The sequence below is a fragment of the Globicephala melas genome, chromosome 10 (genome assembly GCF_963455315.2).
Source record: "Globicephala melas chromosome 10, mGloMel1.2, whole genome shotgun sequence".
Classification (NCBI taxonomy): Eukaryota; Metazoa; Chordata; class Mammalia; order Artiodactyla; family Delphinidae; genus Globicephala; species Globicephala melas.
In genome coordinates, this window is record NC_083323.1 from 24326042 (window position 1) to 24342728 (window position 16687).

The 16687-nt window shown below is 38.8% G+C and overlaps 1 protein-coding gene across 1 annotated transcript in view; it reads right to left on the bottom strand.

The window, feature by feature from the left end:
• CFAP54 (cilia and flagella associated protein 54) overlaps positions 1–16687 on the bottom strand; it is a 310172-nt gene that overhangs the window by 198696 nt on the left and 94789 nt on the right. The window contains exons 23-26 of the mRNA XM_030856338.2: positions 15897–16033; positions 12802–12949; positions 10923–11078; positions 6163–6282 (exon numbers count right to left, since the gene is read on the bottom strand). Of these exons, the coding sequence (XP_030712198.2) occupies positions 6163–6282; positions 10923–11078; positions 12802–12949; positions 15897–16033 (561 nt within the window). The remainder of the gene's footprint in view (positions 1–6162; positions 6283–10922; positions 11079–12801; positions 12950–15896; positions 16034–16687) is intronic.

Below are 16687 nucleotides of genomic sequence, written 5' to 3' on the forward strand. Positions count from 1 at the left end.
GCATCAAATCCTGACATTAATATATAGCGTGTTGGCCAAAAAGTTCTTTGGGGTTTTGCGTTAACACCTCACAGAAAACCCAAATGAACTTTTTTGGCCAATTCAATATACTTTAAAGAAAATGTCCAGAACATTCAGGGTCATTTCTACAATAATGTCCAGAGGATCTCAAAATGATTCCTCAGGCGGGGGAAAGGGGCTGGAGTCACGGGTGGCGGTCAAGAAATACAGAGCCAGCCGCAAACTGCTGTGGGAGAAAAACCACAGGCAGCTGAGAGAGGAGGCATGTGAATTTCGTGGAGGATCTCAGCCTCCACGCGGCCCCAAACGCTGGGTGGAAACCCTGCTTATTCTAGGTCAGCACTCTCTCCCGTCTCCCACGGGGGCTGTTACACAAACATCTTCTCACATCTCTGGAGCCCACCCTCACTCTCCACCTCCCCACTCTCTGCAAATGACCTTGCTTCCTTTCCAGAGAGCAGTGCAGGGGAACTGGCATATCTGCTGTCCCCAAACCCACCTACACACCCATGCATAAGGATAACCATCCTCCTCCTGTGAGAGAGGAGAGACAGATGTCCTGTCCAAGCTGACCCCACACATGCCCGGATCACGCTGCTGGGACCCTGGTCTAGGGGCCACCTCTCCTCTCCTCCATCCTTATCCCTTCCCTCTCCTGACTCCTCCCCATTAACGGTCATATACGGAGTGCCTGTGTAAGCAGGACTGGTTTTTTGGTTGGCTGGTTGGTTGGCTGTTTAGTTGGTTTTTAGCAGGAGAAGTTGCTATTGGCAAGTTACAAGCAATGAGCTGCCTTGGAATAAAGTGTCTTTGTTCTGGAAGAAACACTGCAGCAGCCACGGTTAGTTATTTAAATGCAAGGTGAACAGCTGCCCAGTGCCCTGGAAAGACAGTGTAACCCGGTATTTTCTTATTTGAAAATGACACCCCTGTCCTGGAAATACTCACTGATGGAAGGGTTCAGGGGGAAAGGGGGAGGTGAGGCCAAACAGATGAATATATTCTAAAGAAAAGTAACCTTGGAAGGTGCCCTTTTAGCCCAGGATTACACTAATTGATGTGTGTGTGTGACTGAGCAGTGGGAATGGAAAGGGGTCCTTTGGATTGTGTGGGACCCCTGCTTTCAACAGTTACCCCCTTGTGACAATGACAGAACTAATAGCACCAGAAAGATTCTTAAGGTTGGGGAGGGGTTAGGAATAATAAAACACCTTTGGACTAATCACCTTTCCAATTCTTCCTCTTGCCTAGTGGAAGCCAGATGAGACCCGTGGACTAACAACACCCTTGAGATTCTTAAGACAATTCTCTTCTTTTCTTACTCTGCACATTGACCCCGGGTGATACCATCTATCTCTGTTGCTTCAGTTGAGCCCGTATACTAATGACTCCGTTGTCTTTACATATATTTGGCCTCTCCTGAACTTCAAGCCTATAGGTCCAATTATATAATGTCCACCTCTCTGGATATCCTGTATGCCCCCAAATTCAATATATTCAAAACTCATTATCTTTTCCCCCTTTCCCACCCAGGGTTCAACAAATTGCATTGTACTCACCCAACTGCCCAGATCCTGGATTACTGTGGACTCTTCCCTCTCCCTCCTTGATCCCCCCCTACTCAATTCTATCTCATAAATAACTCTTGAATCCTTTCAATTCTATCTCTCACTTTTTCCACACTAGTTTAGTTCATCACCTCTCGCCTTCTAACTCATTTCCTGCCTCGGATCTTATCCCCCTCTAATTATTAGCTGTTGTGCAACCAGAATAATTTCTTTTTTCTAAAATGCAAATCTCATTACGTCATTCCCAGGTTTGAAACCCTTGAATGGCTTCTCTCTGACCTCATTAGATGGCCATTCATCCTCTGGTACTTGTTCACTGTTCCACTTTTTAAGGTGACTGAAATATTTAATCATATCCTCCATAATTAAAAATAAATCTGATCCTTCTTTTCCCAAACTGTGAAATTATTTCCTATTTTCTCATTGATTACTGCCTGAGGCAATCAATGTTAATAATCCTGCAACTGTTGTATTTTTTAAAAATAAATGCCTTTAAGCTTTGTCTATAGTGTCTTATCATTAAAAAAAGTATTTTTAAATGATCGTGTCATCTATTTATCTATTTTTGTGTGTGTACCTTTTGAATTTTGTGGCCTGTTGAGAAAGGTCTCCCGATTTCAAGGCAATCCAAATATCCTCAAATCCATCTGGACTTCATTTTGTTTACAGTATGAGGTAGGGCTCTGGCGTTATTTTCAAATGAAGAGTCGGTTATATCACCACCTTTTATTGATAAATAATCATTTTCTCAATGAATATAAATGCCACCTTTGTCTTATATTAAGTTCTTCCTGTAGACCCGGAGCCAGCTCTTCCTGGAGTCTCTATTTTATTCCACTGATCTATTTGCCCGTTACTCTATTAAGACCATTTTTTATTGAAGTGGCCTTGGTAAATTTTAATACCTACTGAGAATTTCTAAGTAACACTAATCAGTTTCAAAGAAAGCTCACTAGGATTCTGATTAAAACTGCAATGCATGGAAATATTATTTTAGGAAAGATTTATATAGCTATGACAGTAAGCCTTCCTATTCAGGAACTTGGTGTGGCCTGCCATATGTGCAGATCTTATTTTGTGTCCTTCAGTAAGATTTCACATTTCTTTTACTTAGGTTCTTTAACATTTTGTTAAGTTTAAAATAGTGTGTATTATAAGTGGTATATTTTCCCCTGTCCATTTCTAACTGGCTACTACTCATATTAAAAATAAAAACAATAAGAAAAACATTTAAAAAAACCCAACTTATCAGTGTCTTACATAACTTTCTAACTTCTTATAAATTCTTATACCATTTTATAAATTCTTTTTAATTCTAGTAATCTTTTACTAGATTCTCATGGGGTTTTGAGACTTCTACAATTACAAATTATGCTTTTCTAATATTATAAAATTATTTCATACCTTATCTATTTCACCAGACCAGATCTCTACAAATAATGAATCACATTATTAAGAGTCAGTATCTCCTGTGCCTGATTTTAAGGAAACAGCTTCAAAAATTTGCCGTTTAGTATGATATTTGCTAAAAATTTTTGGTAAATGTCTTTATCATTATGCAATAACTTCCTTCCCTTCCTAACCTATTTAGAAGTTTTATTAGGAAAAGTTGCTGAGTGTTATCAAACGCGTTTGTAGCATTTTTCATATAACCTAATTGTTTTTCTCCTTTAATTTGCTGTTGTAAACAATTCAAGTTTTGTTTTAATTCAGACTTCATCTTTAATACTTGACAGTGAGACTGCCCTAAGACCAGAAAGTGCCAGGTGCCATCCAGGAGCGATTGGAAGGACACTACATAATGCCTCTCTTTGTCCTGATTAATGTTTTGGACACTGAATTCTGCTTTTTCAAATATGAAAATTGCCACCCTTCCTTCATTTTTGTTTGCATTTTCCCAATATCTTTGTCTATTTATTTTTCAAATTGCTTGTTATCTTGTTTTACAAGTGTTTCTTCAAGTAATACACATTTGAATCTGCCTTTTCAGCCCATCTGACAGTCTCTGTCTCCTGAGTTCATTCACACTTAGGGAAGTAATTAATGTACTTGGTTTTATTCCTTCCATCTTAAGTACAATCTCACTTTCCTTCTTCTTACTTTCGCTGAATTAGCCATTTTTCGTCCCTGTCATTTTTTCCTGTTCCTTTTTCCTCCCTGTCATTCCTCTGTTTGCTTTTCTTTCCTGTCAATTTTGAAGTCCTACTGTGCTTTAAAGATCAGCTCATGCCTACATATTCCTGAGTCATCTCTAAATACATATATTCCATCAAAAGAAAATAATAATGTTATACAATACGTGGGGAATTCCCTGGTGGCACAGTGGTTAAGAATCTGCCTGCAAATGCAGGGGACACGGGTTCGAGCCCTGGTTCAGGAAGATCCCACATGCCGCGGAGCAACTAAGCCCATGCGCCACAACTACTGAGCCTGCAGCTTGAGAGCCCATGAACCACAACTATCTGAGCCCACGTGCCACAACTACTGAAGCTCACGCGCCTAGAGCCCGTGCTCTGCAACAAGAGAAGCCACTGCAATGAGAGGCCCACACACCACAACGAAGAGTAGCCCCTGCTCGCCACAACGAGAGAAAGCCCGCACGCAGCAACGAAGACCCGACGTAGCCAAAAATTAATTAATTAATTAATTTTAAAAAATGTTATACAACATGTAGTTTTATACTATATGTATTTTTAACACACATGCACCATGCATCTATAGGTGCTCATGCCTCCCTCAACCCCAAACAGGATAGAAGCTTTAGTTCTAGGTTACTGTTAAGTTGTTCTTTCAAGGATGACTCTTATATTTCAAAAGTCCCTACTTAGCATTTATATTACAAAGTCCTAGTCACATCATTATTATCTATTTAACTTTAATAATACATATATTGCAAGATTCGATGCTCCCATTATTCCTCTCCTTTTTGTCTTTCCCTATCTTGGGATTTCTGTTCTGAACCAACTGTCATTTGATAGAGTATTTCCCCAAGTGTTGTCCTCAGATAAGTACATGGACAGAATACTTTTTAAATGCCTGCACTTCTGAAAATGTTTATTTTGCCCTGACAAATGAATGATATCTTTTCCTGGTTAGTAATTTTGGGGCCTTAGTCTTCTTCCCTCAGGATTCTATAAATGTTGCTCCAGGAATTTAACTGTTAGTGTTGCTGATTAAAAAAGTCTGAAGCTAATTGATTCTCTTTCCATTGCAAATAAATAATCTGTTCTTTGGGTCTCAAAACTTTAAGATTCATCCTTATCCTTGGACTTCAGGAATTTCACCAACATGTGTCTACACATATATTCTTACATTAATCCCGCCTGGGACTCAGAAAGATGATTACTTCTCTACTTATTTCTTTTCTACCTCCAGACTCCTTTGTTTCATGTTATGACTTCTGGATCTGTCTTGTGAATTTATCTCTAGATAATTCTATTCTACATTGTCGGGTATTTCTTGAGCTTCCAGATGTGACTCGAGAAGTATCATAATCATAATCTTTACCTATTTTTTAATCAAAAATTAAATTTGTTGTATATGAAAGCTGTTAAGAGTAAATCCTAAGAGTTCTTATCACAAGAAAAAAAATTTTTTTCTATTTCTTTAATTTTGTATCTATAGGAGATGATGCATGTTCACTAAATTTATTGTGGTAATCACTTCATGATGTATGTAAATCAAGTCATTATGTTGTACACCTTAAACTTACACAGTGCTGTATGCCAGTTATAGCTCAGTAAAACCGGAAGAAAAAACTTAAATTTGTTCTGATTGCATTGCTTGACAGGTTTCTTTTTCTTAAGTCATCTCTGATCCTTTTCAACATGGTGAGGGTAAATAATACAATTATTCTAGTGTTTGGCCTCTTCCCTTAAGTGAGTTGTTATTTTTCTTCCTGCTAAAGGCTTATGCTCCCTCAGCATCTACACAGATCAGGTCATAGATGTCTCTCCAAGAGCGGCAAACCAGTGAGTGACGGAAGGAATATGATTTTCTGCTCCTGAGGTCAGGCCAGGAGCCTGAATTGCCAGCAAACCATGACCTTTTTGCTAAGGTAGAGGATAGAGGCCTCTCTGTTGCCAGACCTCCACAGAAGCAAACTTAAGTCCCATCATATCAGCCCATCCATGCAGTATTCTTCCAGATCACTGCCAAATCAGAAAGGTTCTGGGAAGACTACATAAAATAGGTAGGCAAATATGGCCCTTCTTTGAAGAGATTCACTGGATTCAGTCAACCAAAGCCCTTGAAGAAACACACAATGCTGGCCTTTGAGCCAAGCAGTGAGGATACATAAGCCTACACCTCTCTGCCCCTGGTATCTTGTTCTTTCTTGATTCTAAAATGAATGAGGTCCCATAAAATGTCCTCTTTCAGCCCCCTCTCCCTGGCCTAAGATAGGCCCTTCCAGACTTTACCAACTAGCCTGCTCAGGCTACTTTTGATCTAAAATGCTTTGGGGGTATTATTTTTCAAAGTATTCTAATTACTGTGATTACAAGTAGCTTAACTTGCTAAACCATTAGGGCTCCTAAGTTTCATGACACTAGACAAAGAATGAGATAAATACCTTTGTTATGTAGAAGATACAACAAGCTATCATGTGCTGTACACTTTCAAAGCTCGCAATATGTTTCTTTGAGTGAATATTTGGTAGGCCTTGCAAAACCACAACACACTTTATCAAGATCTGAAATATAGAAGCACAATGGTTTTTGCTGAAAACTATCATCCTTACTCATTAAAAAATGCTCTATTCAAATCATGAAGGTTTTAAGCCATCAAATTTTATTGTTTTTAATAATTATGGTTAAATTGCTTATTATGCATAAAGAAGTGTACCCGGAGATAAAACTGATAAATTCAATTTTCAGATGGGTCCTTCATCTAAAGTAACTTGAAAACTAGTGGAGAGGATAAAATAAATATACAAATAAATAAAACAAAGCTCATTTTGACAAGTGCCATAGAAGACACAGGCAGAATGTTACATGCATACAAGAAACTAAAGATCACATTCAGGCTTAGGAGGACTTCAAAAAACCACATGGAGAAAGATGTACCATATTAAATATACAGTGATACGGGTACTTGAAATAATAGTTTCCTTTAAAATTAAAACCAAGCACTCATATCCCAGGAAATCAATTAATATTGGCACTTACTTCCTTAACTACTCCTCATATTATGTGATCCCGAATTTGATCCAGAGCTAGACAATTAAGTTGAGCTTTCAATCCTGCCTCACAGTTCTGAGCAATGTTACTATCAGAAAAGCAGAGCTGAGACTGCATCAATCTATTCATCATTCAGATTATCCCAAAAGACAAATTAATATATGGAGGTTGGTCCTTTGTGGGCATATTAATTGCTTCAAGCCACCATTCTAACAATATTATTACTGTTGTTACAGAACACTTATGAATTTCTTTTAATGCTGCTTTAATTCCTCCCCTCCACCATCACCCTCTCCCACCCTACCGTACCATATCCCCAAATCGTGTTAACAACCTAGCAGCTCTGTAGTCTTCTCTAGGCTCATGTAATTATGCATGTGTGTGTGTGTGTGTATAAATGTGTGTGTATATATATATATATATGGAGGGTTAATGTTATTTTACAAAATGATATTTATACACACCTTTCTGAACTATGCATCTCCCCTTCAAGCATGTCTTGTGAAAAATCCCTCCAAGTCTACAGGTATACCTCTAATTCATCATTTCTAATGGTTACATAACATTATTTAGTGTGAACCAATCATAATTTATTCAGCCATTTCTAGATTCTTCCTGTTGCACAGTTTTAAGGTTGATGTTTTACAATCTGGCAGTACTGGCCATCCTCCTGTTACTGCATGTCCTCTTTGTCTCCAGCCTTTTTGCCACCATCAAGAATGCCACATGGGCTTCCCTGGTGGCGCAGTGGTTGGGAGTCCGCCTGCCAATGCAGGGGGCGCGGGTTCGTGCCCCGGTCCGGGAGGATCCCGCGTGCCACGGGGCGGCTGGGCCTGTGAGCCATGGCCGCTGAGCCTGCGCACCCAGAGCCTGTGCTCCACAACGGGAGAGGCCACAACAGTGAGGCCCGTGAACCGAAAAAAAAAAAAGAATGCCACAATAAACATGCTTATACAGGGAATTCCCTGGTGGTCCAGTGGTTAGGACTTAGCGCTTTCACTGCCATGGCCTGGGTTCAATCCCCCAGCTGGGGAACTAATATCCCACAAGCAGTGTGGCGCGGACACACAAAAACAACAGAAAAAACACCCTTATACAAGCTCAGTTGCCAAAATGAGTGGCAAGTGAGGTGCCAGCTTTGAGACGACACCCAGCGAGGGTGAGGCACCATCCTCCAGGGCCCAGTATACACTCTAAATCAGTGACCCTAATGTGGTACTGTGTTCCCAGCAGGTAGAACACATGGAACCAACGGGTGGAACTAGGGGTGATTTTAATCTATGGGATAAATTGCTAATAAAGGGACAACTGTGTTGGGTAAATGTACTTTTTAATTTACTAAAATCTTACTCTATGGTAAAAATTACTAGCAGAGGAATTTGTATGTTAAGTATATTTGCTTTTAATTTTACTTCAATTATATTCAGTTTAATTAAAATTAAGATTGCTTTACCAAATTTCAAAGCCAATAAAATTCACATTTCTCCCACCAATGAAAGGGAATGTCTTTGCCCCACATCCTCACCAGCAATAGGAGTTACAGATCTTTTCAACTCTGCTAGTGATATCATATTACTGATTTAATGTGCATTTCTATGGATATTCAGAACTTGAGTATCTTTTCATATGTTTTTTGGCTACTTGAATTTGCTCTCCTGTAAACGGCCTATTATTATCCTGTGCCCATTTTTTATTAGTTACTGTCAATTTGTAAGAATTTTTGTTATATATATTTACCCTCATCAGTGCTACTTTTCCCAGATCCCTAAATTATCTACTATCTTTGTTATGGTCCCTTTCGTCACATATGGGTTGCCATAAATATAGTCAAATGTGTCTTATTTTTCTTGTTATTTCCAAGAGTTCTATCTTGGTTAGAAAGTGTTTCCCAACCCTGGGTTGCATATGTAATCTCTCGCGTTTTCTTTTTTTTCCTAAAAGTTTTGGTGAAGTGGAATGCCAATTCCATCATATATGACATTCTCATCCAAAGTGAGGCCTATTTCTGGAATCTCTCCTTTGTTCCACTCATCTTTTCCTGCTCTGAGTAATACAATTTATTTTGAAACTCCTTTCCTAAGGTCTTCCTCATAGCTACAACCCACTTTCTGAGTTAAAGGCATCCTGAAGCAGTGGGATCCTGGAGAATGACAGGGGACTACCCTGAACTCAACCAACTAAGCATCAATTGCAGGTGCTGTCCCCAGGGTGGTGTCTTTGCTGGAGCACACTAAAAGGGGTGCCTTGATGTGGCTGATGTTGTCTTTTCTATCCTATTGGACAGAAGTAATCTCCTATGGGGAAGAAGTATCAGAAGGAGTTCCCAGTCACACTGGGCAGACAAGAACATACATTTAGAGTCTTGCCACAGGGCAATGATAACTCTCCCACCCTCTGACCTAATATTTTATGAAAGAACCTGAACTTTCTGGACACGTCTCAAAACAAAACATTGGACCGCCATCAAAAAACCATGTTAATTGAACCTAATAAACAAGAAATGGTAAATACATTGCCGATGTGAGATGCATGTCCTCCAGAGGGTAGAAATAAACCCTAAGAAGAGTCAGGGGCCTGACACATTAAGGAAATGTCTGGGCCATGCTGAGACACTCCCTCCAAAGTAGGTCTGACATCTGGAATCTCTCACCTCTAAGAAGACAGAACAATGCCAGGGAAATGCTTTTGGGGTCCGGAGGAAGCATATTCCACATTCTGGAACACTGCTCTGATCCACTCACAAGTGACATGGAACTGCCAGCTATGAGTCTAGATTTTGGATTTTGGAGGCAGATCTCTTCAATAGCTGAACTATTGAGTTGGCCAAAAAGTCTGTTTGGTTTTAAATAAAAATAAGACACATTTTTCATTTTCACCAAGAACTTTATTGAACAACGAATTTATTAACCAAATGAACTTTTTGGCCAACCCAATACTTACTAGGTGGGGGGCATGTGAGAGAAGCAGGCATGTCTATGCTCCAGTTTAGCCCCTCCAAGGGGAATATTTGTTAAGTTACTGAAGCTCTCGGGTTAGTTTCCTCAATGGTGAATTAAACACTTTATACTTTGCATGAGTTCACTCATATCTTCTTGATTCTCAAAATCTGAGTCAATGATGATGGTGACAGCCAACGATGGTGATAGTGATGACTTTGTGTAAGCATCAGCAGTCAAATCTTACTTCTCTCATTGCTTCCTGTGGTAGGCAGAATTCTAAGACAGTCCTCAAGATTCTGCCCCTGGTGTACAAGCCCTGTATAATCCCTTCTCCTTGAGGGCGAGTAGGACCTGTGATGGGATGCTCGCTCTCATCACTACATTACATTATATAAGACTCCTCGTGCATCTTAGAGGATACTCCCCTGCTGGCCTGAAAGAAGCAAACTGCCATGTGGTGGAGAAGGCCATGTGGCAGGGCACTGGTAGCCAGCCCTTCAGAACTAAGGACCTCATCACACAGCCACAAGGAAATGAATTCTCTCAACAACCAATGAGTCTGGAAGAGAACCCAGAAGCTCAGGTGAGATCACAGCTCCGACCAACGCCTTGATTTTAGCCTGATGAGACCCTGATCAGAAGATCCAGACAACCTGTATCCAGCCTCCTGACCTACAGAGACTATGAGATAGTAAATGGGTGTTGTTTTGAGCCACTGAGTTTATAGTGATTTGTTAGGAAGCACAGACAACTAATATAATCCCTTCAGCCAGGTCCCACCTACCCTTTTTCCAAAAATTCCAACTCCATCACAGAGACATCAAGTCTTTTTTCTCCTGGGTCATCCATCAGTTTTTCCCCCTAGATGATGGCTTTCACGATATGCTTTGAATAAATATTGTTGTTTCTAACATCACAAGAACATAAAAATTGAAATAACTTAAAAAACCTAGAAAAGTATATTGCCAATATTTAAATATGGACAGCAATGGGGCTGACTTTTCAGGGAAACACATTTTAAGTCCTTATTGCTATTCGCCCAGATATACACTTTAAATTATTAAGACGTTTTTCAGTTAACTCATGAAATTTCATAATACTTGCTCTTGACCTATTTGTACTTTGTAAGGACACATTGCTTTTTCTTTTCCAAAATGCATTATTGAGTTTCCTTTGTAAAATACCCTTATCTGGGCGGAAAAAAATACCCTTACCCGTACAACAGGTACCAAAACAATACTGTGATAGATGATAGGAGCAAGGAGGCCATAACATTGAGTAACAGCTTGAAGGGCATAACTGGAATCATTTAGGTAGTTGCTCAGTTCCAATGCCACTAATACTCTCTCACATTCAGTTAGTCTAGCAATCTGTAAAGGAACAGGTATTGTTACTCAAGTTGAACATCAGGTACTTAACTCATGTGTCTCTAATGAGAAGAAAGGATAGGAAATGTGATCCTTGTGGCTTAACAATAACAGGAAGGTTGATATAAAGAAAAACCTAAATTCAGGAACAACTCTAACTCCCCAATAATGCTACATATGGATGACACGATCTTAGAATTAAACTTTAGAATTTTTTATAAATTACAATACAAATACCACTAGTGACAGAAAAGGAACCAATCTTTTTTAATTGGTAAGATAAAATCTTGGCTATAGTTTAGGGAAAAAAATCTAGCTTTTTCAAAAACATAAACTATAACAAATAATAATTAAAATATAATATTGCTGTAATATTGGTCCTACATGATTAACAGTGTCTTATTTCCCTCCTGGATTTGTGGGAAAATGGTAAATTTACTCTAGACAAAACTAAATCTTCTATTATACTTCTGCTACTGTAAAAAAAAAAAAAAAAGGTAAATTTTCAATAGACCAAACTAATCTTCTGTTATACTTCTGCTACTTAAAGTAAAATGTAAAGTTAGGCTTTGTGTGATTAAACGCCACTTAAAAAGAGTAAGAATGCTATCTTATTCCTTATTTCTCTTTCTTGGAGAAAGATTTCATTATTTGTCTGTATACACACACAAGATTATGAACACAGAAAACAGTATGAGTGGCAACCAGAAATTTCCACACAGCAAATTATTATCAGAATGGTAGTCTAGCATTCTGGAATTCACTTAAGTACTTAAACATTGTCCTTATTTTCAGACTAGATTATGAAAAAAAGAAACTAAATGCAATGTATTAGGAACAGGTAGATGGCTGTGAATGCTTGGGCTCTACAAGACTGTGAACTTGTCTTAGGCAAAGAATCATGTTTTTTTCACTTTCATATCCACAGAAACTGGCACAGTCTCATGTAACAAGTTACTGGTTAATTAATTAATGAATAAGTGGATGATAGGAAAAAGCAACTGTAAAAGAAAAAAAAAATAAGGCAAAAGTCTCCATATACCTAAGGTGAGTAAAGAAGGAAAGAGAGAAAAAGAAGAGTGAAACTCAATCTAGATTGAAAAAAACAATGTAGGATTGTTACTAAAAGCAAGAGCATTGTAAGCTTGCTGATGTATGAAGAGCAATGTTTATAAGCACCCTGAGGACCTATCAATAAGACGTAAGTTAAATTCTGCCTCTGCACAGGAATGCAATATTATAATTTTAAAGAATGTGGCAGACGGATATGTACCAACATGAAAATATGTCCAAGATATATTATGAAAAGTGTTTAAAAGGCAAATTTCAGAACAGCAAGTAGATCATGATTCCATTTTTGTAAATAATAACATATTTGTCTATGCATACTTTTAAAAATTGGAGAAATCACATGAAAACAATAATGTAGTATTCTTAGGGGCAATAGGACTACAATGGGTTTCACTTTATACTTTATACATTTTTGGATATCTGAATTGATACTACTTTTATTCAGGAAAAATATATATAAATTGAAAAGAAGGGAAAAACACCATGAACTCCAGCCTGTGAAACCTACATACAATATCAAATAAACCAGCACAATCATGCAAAGGCCTCTCAGTCCATTCACAAGCCAGGATATGCAATCCCCAAAGAACATAAACTTGAAACATCAACCAACACAGGGAAATCAGCACATGTGCAATCACTTTAATTCACTTACTTGTTGAGAGGCGAAAATCTCATTGCCTTTAATATTATCACAGAAAAGATTTTCTTCTTTAATTTTAATGTCACTTGTTACAAAAATATTTCTAAGAAAAAGATATAAGAGAATTGAAGAACTCTCTGCCAAAATATCTGAATGTAATCTGCAAAAAGAAGTAAATGATGTTACAGGTATACATTGATTTAGCATGTGAACTCGACTTTTTAGACTGATTTGTTCTTAATACCGACACAATGATCCCAAGACAGCAGCACAAGTTTATGGAACAAAAGTCTGTGGAACAGTTGCTCTTGCACAGCTGTTTAAACTGAAATTAAAGACTATTCTTAACAAGCTCACAACTAAGAAAATTAAGCTGTTGACATATTATGTCATGGATACATAAAAATAACTACTGGTTCTGATATATAAAGTTCTATTCTATCAATATAATGAAATCGCTATAGATATTCAGAAGTTTGGGAAATAGGTCCAATATTTCAATCAATAAACTTTCTGAAAGTGAGGGTTATTTATAGCAAAATCAGCCACGGTTAAAGAGAGGTAGAGACAGAGAGATTTGGGGTGGGGCGGTGGAGGGGCAGAGTTACTTCTAATTATCTTTTCTAAATCACAGTCAACAGCGCCAACCACTGGCACAACCGTGAAATCTGTAGTCTTCCTTCTTTGTTTCCATAGTCCCTTCCTTGCCCTTAAGCCTTACTTGGTGACAAACCCTCTCTCCTAAGCTTCAAGTCCCTCCACTCTCCATACCCTCTATCCCTATAAAACGGGAAAGGATCTGACATCAGTAATTCACACCTGAAGACGATCTGTTTCACCACCATGTTAAACTCCGAAATTGTCTTTGCCCGGAGACTTTTAGTTCTCCCGCTTCTGCAACTCATATACTAAACTTTCTTTGTCCTCGCCACGACCATGAGTACCTAGACATACACAATGAGTCCAGACTATCGCCTCCCCCTGGCTCTATTTCCTCCCCTACCCAGCTCGGGCTCTGGTCAGTCATTTCCACAGTGACCTCTCTAGCACTTCAGATTCTGCACCCCTTATTTTATGCAATAATCAACTTGCCTGACCTTGCATAGATGTCACCGTTCGACTTTTCTATCCCTGCCACAATGGTCAATCATTCACTTATTCATTCTCCTTATTCCTTTTTTTTTCCCCACTCAAACTGGCATTTGCTCAACACCTACCATGACACTATTCTAGGCCCTGGGATATAAAGATGAATCAAATGTAGCCCTCAGCCATAAGGAATGGGACTCTACTACAATGCATGTTACATAACATCAACTGAGTCATTAGTGATTCTCAGCAATACTTCGTTTATCCCTGATGTCTCCTTGTTCATATTCCCCACAGGAAATGATCTGAACCCCCTGTTCCCCATCCCATGTGCTCTGATATCCTCCTAGCTCTATCACCATATATCCTCAGGCTCTCCCTCTCCGCTGGCTCCCTTCTCTCCATCCTCCAAAATTCTTTCCTTAAGACCGCCTTCCCCCTCAAGCCTCTGCCCACTTTCCTCTTATGTTTACCACCAAACTTCACAGGAGTAGTCTTTTCTTGTTACTATTCTCCATTTTCATTTATTCCTTAGCCAATTGCAAAACGCTTCTGGCCCATCACGGCACAAAAATGGCTCTCTTCAACTTACCAATGTCTTCCTAATTGCCAACTCTAAAAGCCTCTTCTCAGTTTTCATCCTACCCAACATCTCTGCAGCATTTTCTTGAGCAACTGCCCTGCCTGACCTTGCACTAGGATATAATACTGCTGGCCAGTCCCTCCGTGGTGACGTTCTCACTTCCCTTGGCAATGCACTTTCCTGGACTTTCACTTCCAGAACTGATCCTTTTCAATTTCCTTCCTTGGTTCCAACTCCTGCTTCTGCCTCTTAAATGTAAGCAATGCCCAGGGTTCAAGTCCAGCCTTCCACCTTTTCTGCTAAACAGTCATTCCCCGGGTGATATCACTCATTGTCAAAATTTCAATGATGACCTCAATGGACAGTTTATATTTCCATGTCTCTAGCCTTGACCTCTCTCCTGAGTGTGAGCACTAAATACCCAACTACCTACTGGACATATATCTACAAAGACGTCCTGCTGGAAAAACTAAACTCCAAATATCCCCAAATTCATTCTCTTCCTCCAAAAACTTATTCCACATCTCAGGTTCCCTTAGTAAACCTCAGAGGCTTCCCATCACTGGAAATCCCAGCCAACTTTCACTCCTTCCTCTTATCCCCATGAATCACATAAAATCTTCCAGACCTGTCTCTTCCTCTGAAATCCCTCTCAAATCCATCCCCCATAGCACTGAGCATTCTTGTACATAGTAAACACCAAGTCTACGTTTGTTTAATTGAATGGAATTATACATTTATGTGAATAAGCGTTACCAATGCCTTGCCTCATCCAGCATTTGCATTTTTAAGCTTATTGTCTTTGACTGAGGGGTGAAGGATTTGTCTTATTAATTTCAGGCATTAACAAGCAGGTAAAGGAGACTGCTGTTGAACATGTTGAGACGGGCTGAAATTACACCAATGCTCATTTCTGATGCTGCTTTTAGACTCTGGTTTCTTAAGGAAAAATGGCAAAGGATGGCCTGTGGCTTTACAAGGCTTCTACAGGCCTATTTTCAGTTGATGGTCTAATCCTGGGAGCCTCCTCAAGCAAAGGAAAAGCCTTCTTACCCCAAGAGTCCATCCATCAGACCCTAACCTTAACCTCAACCTGACCTTGCTCTGTTACAAAGGTCCCCAATGCATATTCGTGTTTTCTAGTATATAACTGACATTACTTTGGTTAGTATTTGGTATTTTTTTCCATAACCTCATTACCTTATATTCAGAATGTATCCATATGCTTCCAGTGTTTTTTCTGATTCTAACACAGAAGTTTCTAACAAGGACTCAAGCCTTTGGAATATACACACTTACTAAAATACTTATTGGAAATAGTTTTACATGGACCATCTTAACATGAAATTGAAAATAAATTAATTCTAGGCTTCACAGCCAACATCTATATTTTCAATAAGCAAATTAATATTTTTAAAAGAATATTTTGAATTACCTTCTGTGTGTAACAGTCATTATATTGCTTAAACTAATAATGGATTGGTCATCCTGAAGTGGTGAAGCAACAAAATAATCCCAAACTGGGGAGAAAACTTTCTTAGACAATTCATAGTTACCAATCTGATAGGCGACCTGCAGCAGAAAGCACATTACCTTAAGCATTACTTGAATTTGTGAAATGTGTGTTTTAAACAAGAATTCTGAGAAGCTCCTATCGCACACTAATTTCATACAAAGTTATTCACATTTGCTGTTCCGCTCTACGGGGCCACAGCAAGGTAACGACAGCCACTGGCAAGGGAGACAGACACATTTTGAAATCTCTTTTATTTCTAAATTGCGTGGAAATGTGAAACTCTGTAAGGATGTTTCGAATGCTCATAAGCAAAACAAAGATCACATCTGAGCCAAATTAATTTCATTCCCATCTATCTCGGCAGTGCACTCCATTTACTACAGACACTGTTCTAATGAACAATCTGTTCCAAAAGAAACAATCAGATTTCTCAAACCCAAAATAATGAAATATACTTCATTCTCCTCTGGTTCTGATGCTTTCCGAGCTATTGTGCAACAAAGGGTTCACAGCTGAAAAGAGTGAGGAGTAAAAGAGAGACGCTTCCAAGAAGCCATCCTGTGTTTTAACACGTTCAACATTCAGCAAAATAACTGATTTCACTGGTAAAACCTAGAGGCTCAGGAGAAAAATAAAGTCATCACCTTACCTATCTCTTTGAGTAGAACATAGTTCTTTAAATACATAGTTCTTTAAATACATCTCTAAAG